At 54.9% G+C, this 9,217-nt stretch overlaps 1 protein-coding gene across 2 annotated transcripts; it reads left to right on the top strand.

The window, feature by feature from the left end:
• Positions 1 to 81: 81 nt before the first annotated feature.
• On the top strand, positions 82 to 4,876 carry LOC111816479 (transmembrane channel-like protein 6). Of its 2 annotated transcripts, none has more exons than XM_023713948.1 (5): positions 82 to 729; positions 900 to 1,076; positions 1,206 to 1,284; positions 3,524 to 3,591; positions 4,600 to 4,876. In XM_023713948.1, exons 1-5 carry the CDS (start codon positions 455 to 457, stop codon positions 4,664 to 4,666), a joined length of 666 nt encoding a protein of 221 aa, XP_023569716.1. In that variant the 5' UTR covers positions 82 to 454; the 3' UTR covers positions 4,667 to 4,876. The 2 variants fall into 2 exon arrangements, with proteins under 2 accessions (XP_023569716.1, XP_023569718.1); XM_023713950.1 differs by having other exon boundaries at positions 88 to 729; positions 4,603 to 4,875.
• Positions 4,877 to 9,217: the final 4,341 nt, after the last annotated feature.

Genomic DNA, 9,217 nt, shown 5'->3' with positions numbered 1-9,217 from the left:
AAGAAGAAGGTAATGCCCTGTGCTGGCAGCAAATGATGCCCTGGCCTGTCTTGCTTCCTGCTCCTAGAGAGGCAGCGATCTCTCACACTAGGAGGCTGAGGGTACTAGGCAGCCCAGGCTGGGGAGCTCCCAGCCCCAGGGTGCCCGCCCCACCTGGGCCCCTGTGTTGGGCAGGCTGGGTCCCCTTAGCTGTGTGCTTGGGGTGGGGTGGGGGCCACCAGAGACTCTGGCCCATGTCCTGGTGCTCCATTTCCTCAGCTACAGGCAGGGCACTGTGTTCTTGGGGGCTGGTGGAGGTGACATTTGCAGCAGCCCATGTGAATGGCGTGGCCCTGGGCAGCCCTGGCCCTTGAGCTTCGGTCTCCCTTCTGTAAGAGGCGGTAGGCCTCTCCAGCTGTTTCCTGCCTGTGCTCAGGTTCTGTGGAAGCCACCTTGCTAGCGCTACTGTGGTTTCATGGGGTGCAAGGAGTGTGGTCTTGAGTCCTTGTGCAGGGATCTGGCCTCAAGGCCTGGTTTTTCTTCTTGGCGGTCCTGGGAAGGGGTGCCTGGGGGGTGGTGGGGTGGTGGCGGCCGCACAGCACAGCTTTGTCCCCAGGCAAGCCTGATGGCTAACTGCCAGGCACCGCGCAGGCCCTGGTTGGCCTCCCATATGAGCACCGTATTCCTCACTCTGCTCTGCTTCCCATCCTTCCTGGGGGCCGCCGTCTTCCTGTGCTATGCTGTCTGGCAGTGAGTAGCGACTGGTGGGCACCGGGTGGCTGGGAGGCCGGTGTTCCTTGTGCCATTGTGGGGCAGTGCCATAAGGGTCTGGGTTGGGGAATTCTGCAGAGGTTGCCTTTGTCGGGCTAGGAGGGAGCTGTCACAGGGCCATGGAGCAGAGGTCCTGGCTTCTTTCCCAGGGTGAAGCCCTCGGACACCTGTGGCCCCTTCCGGAGCCTGAACCGCATGTATGAGGCCGGTACCATGTGGGCACGGCACCTGGAGCAGGTGGGCCCTGGGGCCTCATGGCTGTCCTGGCTGAGCCGGTACCTAGTGGAGAACACCTTCTTACTCTTCTTGGCATCGGCCCTGCTGTTGTGAGTTCTGGGTGGGATTGGGGCCTCCAGGTCAAACAGCGGGGGAGCAAGCAGGGAGTGTGGATCCTGTCCTGGCCCTGCCTTGTCCCGGCCTGCCCAGGCCACCAGCCTGACTGCCATCTCCCATAGGGCGGTCATCTACCTCAACATCCAGGTGGTCAAAGGCCAGCGGAAGGTCATCTGCCTCCTCAAGGAGCAGATCCGCAATGTGAGTCCCTTCCCTGCTGCCTTCTGCTGGGACGGTCTGGTTGGGTGGGAGGGAGTACCAGCTACTTTAGGGCATGCTGCTGTAGTGGCCCTGCTGTATAGACGGTGTCTCTGTGGATTCTGAGACATTGGACTTCCTGGGGTACACATGGATCCTGGCGAGTGCTGTCATTTGATGAAGAGGTGGAGTGGGATTTGTTTACTTACAAATTTTTTCCATACCCCTGGAACCAGGGATTGAACTCAGGCTCTTGCATTTGCCAGGCAAGCGCTTACCCTACTGAGCCATCTCCCCAGCCCCACAAATTTTGAAATGTATTTATTATTCTTTTGTTTTGGGTGCTGGGGATTGAACCCATGACCCTGGACATGGGAGGCAAGTGCTATGCCACTGAGCTCTACTCCAGCCTTGCTTTTTTTCTTTTTTTGGAAGGCTCTCATTATGTAGTTCATGCTAGCCTTGAACTCACTGTATAGTCCAGGCTGGCCTTGAATTCATGTTGATCCTCCTGCCTCAGCCTCCTAAGTGTTGGGATTACAAGTGTGTGCCACCATGCCCAGCTTAAAACATTTTTAAGGGGGCCGGGGAGATGGCTCTGTAGAATAAAAGCTTCCCTGGCAAGCACAAGGGCCTGAGTTCAATCCCCGGTTCTGCCAAAAAACCCCAAAACAAAACACATTTTTAAGTAGAGGAGGTAACACTTTTTACAGTGCACGATAGCTTGGCACAAAGGAATGAGTGGGGGAAAGAAGGAATTCCCAGTGGCTTAGGACATGCCTTCCCACGTAATGCCCTACACTAGCCCCCTGAGTTCCGCATAAGCTGGATACAGGAGACCTGGCTGGTCACTTGGACAGGCCCCCTCACGGACTGCGCTGGCACAGTGAAGGCCTGGCCTTTCCCAGGCTTTGTGTCCACAGGTATGGGCAGGCTGCTGGGTGGGAACGGCTGGTGACAGGGTCCCTGATGAGGCTCCAGCTCCCGCCCAGGGCCTGCCTCAGTACGTGGTGTCCTTTCCTTCTGCCATGTGCTTGGCTTCGTCAGGGTTTCTCTGCCATGACTGGGCTGGGACTTCCTCCTGCCACGAGCTCCAGGTCTTGGAGGAGGTTTGGGGCGGGTGTCTGCTGCAGGTTGGCCGGTAGGAAGGTGTCTTGGGGCTGCTCTGGCACCCTACAGTAATCTGTAGGATTGCAAAGACTGCTGTCCAGGCTGACCTTGACCATGGGGTCTGCTTCTTGGTCCCAGCAAGTGCGCAGCCTCTGTCACTGTCAGCAGCAGCTTGCTGGGAAGAGGAACACTATTGTTGCTGTGGAGCCTGGGTTCCTCCTCATAGGTGTTCTCAGAAGTTCTCCCGGGCCGAGCCCAGTCACCAGGGGCCAGAACCAGCCCCGCTGGCCCCAGTGCTTTAGGGAATATGTTCAGTAAGGTGCCCCTGCCCAGCCCCAGACTTGTGACCGCTGACAGCCTTGGGTACCTGCACCAGATCCTGTACCAGATGTGTTGTATGCTTTTCACGTTGCCTGAAGAGCAGGGGACCCAGCAAACTCACTGTTCCCTGCATGGCAGGAGCTGGGGTGGAGGCTGCATGTCGCTGACCCTTGCAGGGTCATCAGTGACAGGGCAGGAGGGTTGCTATGGTGATGTTGGGATGTGACGCACCATCAGCCACTGCTGGCTTAGCAGGGGGGGAAGAGGCTGTGAGTCGGGACTGGCTTTGCTCTAGGAAGTGAATGGTCCCTTAGGGCTGCTGGGTGGCACGCAGCCCGTGACACCTTGGATTTAAGTCTTCTGACCGTCAAGCCTGAAGCCAGTGTGTGATGTTTTGAGCCACTAAGTGTAGTGTATAGTAATATGTTACAGTAGCCCTGAGAAACATACACCAAGTCCCCCGCTTGTACCACCCTCCTCTGTCAAGGGTGGCACTGAGGACAGGAAGCAGGCAGTCAGCCCAAGATGCAGTCCTAAGTGGCAGGGCCAGTTTGAAATTTGAGTGGAACTGGCCCTGGGGCCCTCACTGTGGCGAATCACATTTCCCTTTTCACTTTAGCTACTAGGAAGCTCAAATCCACTTTCTGCCCCTTTTTTTTTTTTTTCTTTTAAATTTTGGTGCCTCCTTGACTTTTTTGCCACTTGTGATGTTGACTGTCGCTCTTCAGCGCCCCCGCTGGCAGTCTGAAACAGGCTGGCCCTGCAAGGACTGAGGGATGGTCAGCTCTGGTTTCTGTTCTGTCCTTTCTAGGAGGGGGAAGACAAAATCTTCTTGATCAACAGGCTTCATTCTGTCTATGAGAAGAAGGAGAGGAGCAGGTAACAGGTCAAGCAGGGGCTAAGGCCTGTGTGGCTGGATGGGGCTGGGGCTGCTCTGCCAACTTCCTGCAGTGGGACAGCGGTCCCCCACCCATCCCAGACCTGGGGAGGGGAGCTGTTGGGGTGGGCTGGGCGGGGAAAGCAGAGACGGAAGAGCCCTGCCTCTCAGTATAACCCGAGGCTTGCCTTTCTGCCCCCACGGTGCATCTGCTCTCTAGGTGAAGGCTACGGATGGGGGGCACTGAACTTCCTGGTCGAGGCCTTCCCAGCTGGCCATCGTGGCCCAGACAGTGGAAGGAATGGTGGTCTCACACCTTCACCTTCCTGGCAGGCGGGGACAGCTCGGGCCACACTGTTGTGAGCGCTTGTGTCCACACACAGGCCTGGTCTTCCCACCACCTGCACCCCGCGGGCTGGGGGAGCCCTGTGTTCGTGTCCTCGCCCGTGCCTACCAGGGCCCCTCCCCAGCAGCAGAAACCGCGGCAGCCATGGGGTGCTAACATCTTGCTGCGTTTCGTATCAGGAAGCATCTCAGAAAAAGTCCTGATTCTGTCACTTAATGAACAAATACTTGGGGCTCTGAGCTGGCCTCAGGGACGTTAATGAAGCGTGTGGGCCCTGCCCTCTGGCCTTCCTAGAGTTGCTGTAAGGCTCTGTCCTCAGTTTCCCTATGAGAAGGAATCCAGGGAACCTTGAATTGTAGACATGCACACACTGCTGTTGGCTGCAACCTGGGAAACTGCCTGGGTCCCGCTACCCAGGACCATGGAGGCAGCAGTTTCCTGTGGTGTAGCCCTTTTCCCCAAGCAGACACATCTGATGAATTAGGGGTACCTTCACCACCCCCTGCCAACCCTCTGACCACTTTCTAAGGCCCTCAGCCTGCAGAGGTTTTGTCAGGGACTTAGAATGCATTTCCTGAGAACATGCCAGGCATGGGCCACGTGGAGGTCCAGCTCTGCCTGTCCAGAAGGACATTGTTGGCTCCTCACTGGCTTTCCCATCCAGCAGGGCTGGTAGAGCTGTGGAGACTGCATCACCCACCCTGGTCACAGGTGCTCGGGACAAACGATAGGACGGCAAGGACTCATCTAGAACCCGCTACTCTCAGTGCCATGGCCCTGCGGGCAGAGACGTGGACCTAAGGCCCGAAGAGACACCAGGATGGTGCAGTGATGGCTTCTCCTATAGGCTGCAGCTGGGCCAAGACAAAAGTGGATGGGTGGGCAGGTGGGCTTGGGTTCCCCCACGGGATCCTTCCTTCCCCCACCCAGCTCTGCCCTGCCCTGTCCTGCTGGGGAATTTTATTTATTCCAATTAAATGGATTTTGCAAAATGGGTTTGCTTTGGGGGGAGGTTGGGCCTGCCCACAGCACCTCTCACCACTGTGGGATCCTCAGCTGGGAGTGGCACCCCAGAGGCTGGCCAGAGGGCCAGGGTCCATGTGCACAAGAGGGCCAGGTAGGTGATGTTTAGTGTGGCACAGGGAGGGAGGCAAGTTTAGGGAGGGACTCTGGGGATAGCGTGAGGGGCAAGAAGTAGGCAAACAGGGCTTGGAGGTGGGCAGCGCCTGCCAGATGCCTGGGGGTCTGGCCTGACAGGCTGAGCTTGAGCTTGCGGGGTGCGCTGAATTCGTGGCTTCAGGGAGGAGGGGCAGCTTGTCTTCACACCGAGGAGAGGGTGGCAGGCCCCACTTTTTGCCCCAAGTGGCAGCAGGTGGTGTTGCTGCTAGCTGTTCCCTTCTGCTGTTCCTGCTGGAGGAGTCTTGGGGTGCTCTTGTGTGTTGTAGACATGCAGAGGCAGATGCCATAGGCTGGCTTGGACCCTGGTGCTCACCGATGTCCACTGGACTCTCGTGGGCCTGTTGGCAGCGGGAAGAGTTTGCTGGCCTTGCATGGCTGATGCGTCCAGGGGTGCTGTGGGACCTCCGCAGGCAGCTGGTGCTGATGCTGCCACCATGGCGCCGAGTGAGGCCGGGTGGGCAGTACAGAACGTGGCTGGCCTGGAGCCCTGGGGCCAGGCCCGCTCGATGCCTTCTTCACCTGTGGTGGTCTGCAGGGGTCATTGCCGGCATCATCAGCCTTGGTTTATGTCAGCTGCCTCAACTCCACAGGACCGGGACGGGAGTAGAACTGTCCCAGGAAATCCTGTAGAACTGCTGTGCTTGCTGGGCCAGGCTGCGGCTCCCAGCAACTTCCTCCCGCTGGAATCTGGGTGCTGCTGTGAGGGCCAGGACAGGGCCTTTGCATCCAGGTCAGCTGGCAGTGGAGGAGGGGGTCCTGGTGATGGAGCAAAGCCGAGTTCCCAGAGCCACTCCTGAGCCTGTCAGCGCCCCGCATGTTTTAAACTTGCTGGCTCCCAGTTCTGTCTCCTGGTTCTGTTCCTGGATTCAGTGTAGCCTTAAGATCCTCTTGCCAGAAAATTCGCCTGTCTCTCCTGTGCTAGCCTGTGGTGTGGTGCTGGCTAGCTGGATGGCCTTGGGTATGCTCTGTGACCCAACTCTGGTTCCTCGAGGACCTTGGGGCCACTGCTGTAAAGGCGCAGCTCCTGTAAGCACTTACCACCATGCCAGCAGAGGTTTTCTAGTTTTTTTTTTTTTTTTGTGGTGCCGAGGATAGAACCCAGCACCTTCTGTGCGCCAGGCAAGCGCTTGGATGCTGAGCTACACCCTCAGCCCCTGCACTTCCAAGTTTTGCTTTACGGAGAGAAAGGAGAAAGAACGCTAACCGACTCAAGCCGCAGAAAGTGCAAGCTGCTCTTTGGAGGGGTGGGAGGTACACAACAGGCTAAATGGCAGGGCTCTGCTAGGCCACTGCTGCACAGCAGAGCCCACGGGGACACTGGAAAACACTGGTGCCTTGCTGAGTGGGGGGTGCCTAGCATGGGATTCTACACATCTCGAGGTAATTTAACATGGGCTGAGGCTGGGAAGCTTGGTCACAAGCGGCCCACCGAGTCCGAGGCTGCCCACATAGGTCGTCTGTACAGCTGCAGAGCCGGGCTCCCTGCGCAGGCATGTTCCAGGGTTGGCAGCAGCAACTCTACCACAGAACAGTGATGGCTGAGCTGGAAACCTAACTGCATGTTTCCACCACTATCCTGGGTTGGTTTTCTTGTCCATAAAAAGGTTCTACTGGCAAAGAACTGAGGTGGCCGCTGACCCCATCTTTCCCCACTCAAAGGAGGCCAGCCCCCCGGCCTGCCTGCTTCTGTCCTTAGTCTACAGTGGGGACTGGCCTGACTCTGTCTTTCAGCCTTTCCTTCTTTGCAACCGCTTTCTGTACATCCTGCCCCCACTGCCTAGCATCCTGTCGCCAGTCAAGAGCGTGCCGCTCTGAACCTGTCCTTCCCCCTATTCTAGACGCCAGACTTCCTCTTCACCGGTGAGTAGCAGGGAGCCCAGTCCAGTCGCACGAGGCCTTCCCATGGCATCCTCTGGGCTTGCCTTATGCTCTGCCCACCACCTGCCCGCTGCATTCCCAGACTGTTGTTGAGTCCGCTCTGGTCTCACAGGGCAGACACCACTTCCTCAGGAACCTGCTGCACCTCAGAATGCTTCAGGTCCTGACCTTGTTCTCTAGGGGAGTCGGTGGGTCTGTCCCCCTGCGGCCCCGCCCATTCCAAGTGCAGAGGAAAGCCAGGCCAGGTTCTGGATGTAGAGCTGAGTCGCTGCCCTCAGGTTGTGGGAGGTGACAATGCCTAGCATTCCCCCTCATTGCTATTTCTTAGTGTCCTTCTTCCTTGTTAATTTCTTCTTGTATCAGGCCTCTTCAGCGAATTCCTTTTCAGGAGAGGTAGGGGTGTTGGCAGTTGGTGGCTTGTCCCATAGGGTCAGCTTCGTTAGTTGGTGTGCCCCTACCCAAGGGGGTCACAAGCAGGGGTCTACGGTCCCTGATGCTCTGTAATACCAATGAAGTAGCAACCCAAACTGGAACATATCCAAGGTCCTGGCACCTGTTCTAGGGGTAGGCCTGGGAAGACTCCATTTCTCATGGCCACCCAGAGTTCTGAGAAGGGAATGTTGCTGCTTCATCTAGCGCTGGGAGTTCCACTTGCTGGGGCAAGATGCTTGGCAGAAGTTGGCTGAAGTGATTCCGTAAAAATACACAAAATATCTAGGAAGCTGGCGTGGTGGTGCACACTTGTAATCCCAGCACTCTGGGAGGCTGAAGCAGGAAGATTGCCAGTTTGAGTCTAGTCCGGACAACCTAGGAGCCCTTGCTCAAAAGTAAAAGGGCTGGGGATGTAGCTCTAGGTGAAGGCAGTGGGTTCTGCCGCCAGGACTACACATACAGAACCAAGCCAACATGAAGATGTGCACTGCTCCTTCCCATTATCTGTGATGTCTGCACTGGGGCCTGGGTGAGAGCCAGTGGCATCCTTGTGCGCACCAGTGGCTCCCGCCCCACCTGCTACTGCTGGTCCAGACAACCCAGTTCTCAGAAGAGTGAAGTTCAGATGGGCTGGCTGAGGGCAGGAGTGAGCTTCGAAACTGTGATCAGATGTAAATGTTAACAGCAAAACCACAAATGATGAAGTTATGTCAACCCAAACACATGAGGTTGAGTCACATGTAAACTCAACGTCACAAGCGATGGGGAGGAGTCTGGCATCCAGTGCAGGATGACTCCTAGTTTCAGCAAAGTATGACACTTTTTTTAGGCCACCATGTAACCCAGGCTGGCCTTGGCTGGCCTTCACAGCAATCCCCGTGCCTCCACCTCTCGTGCTGGGATTAGACATGCACCACTGTGCCTGATGTTTGAGAAATAAGACACATCAGTATGAACAGCCAAGAAAAAAACTGCCATTTATTAAGATTCAACAAAGCGTTGTACTTTTGAAAGCAACTTTCGGTGCATGTTCTTCAACAATCACATTCTATGAAGAAAAACATTAAGAGCCACAAATTTGCTTTTTAATCTCAGAGTTACAGACATCTTAAGTTCAAAATAAAAGGTCAAAACAAAAACGGAACACAAAAACAAAGCCAAGGGGGAGGAAAAAAAAAAAGGAAGAGGAAAAAGTAACAACAGAAAGTAAAAACAATAATTCTTCCACTCCCAATTTTTAAAACATCAGAATTTTTCTACAACTCAGTGCTAACGGCAGCATGGCAAGCTGTATGTCTGGGTGTGCGCGCACGCACATGCACGCGCGTATATTTGATATCCATACGCAGGTGTGCGCACATCAAATACACAGAGTGCATGTAATGGCCACGAGATGCATCACTCTGAGGAAGGTTGGTCAGCTAAATACACTACGAACCTTGAGAAAAAGCGCCTTGAACTCAGTTTGTGCATAGTTCATGATCCTCTATAAAACCAGCTTTTGTGGATCTGCAACCTTGCAGGACTTTTTTTTTTTTTTTTTTGTTTTGATAAAACCATTAAAAAGCTAATTAAAAAAAATGTAATGCACAAGTTTCCTGATCAAGCAGGCAGGGAGCACAATGTTCATATATATTTTTTAAAACATACTTGAGGGTATGTTATTCCATTGTCTTTCGTCCTTGCAAAACAAAACATTGATCATTTTTAAAACATAAAGCAATTTTTAATATATAAAGCACTCTTCAAACATCTATTTCTTTTGAGTCCATTATTTGGTAAATATGTAACTG

This window comes from Octodon degus, unplaced genomic scaffold (assembly GCF_000260255.1).
Source record: "Octodon degus isolate 3935 unplaced genomic scaffold, OctDeg1.0 scaffold00033, whole genome shotgun sequence".
NCBI lineage: Eukaryota > Metazoa > Chordata > Mammalia > Rodentia > Octodontidae > Octodon > Octodon degus.
Note: the sequence above shows the minus strand (reverse complement) of the source record. Positions and strands in the feature narration are given on the sequence as shown.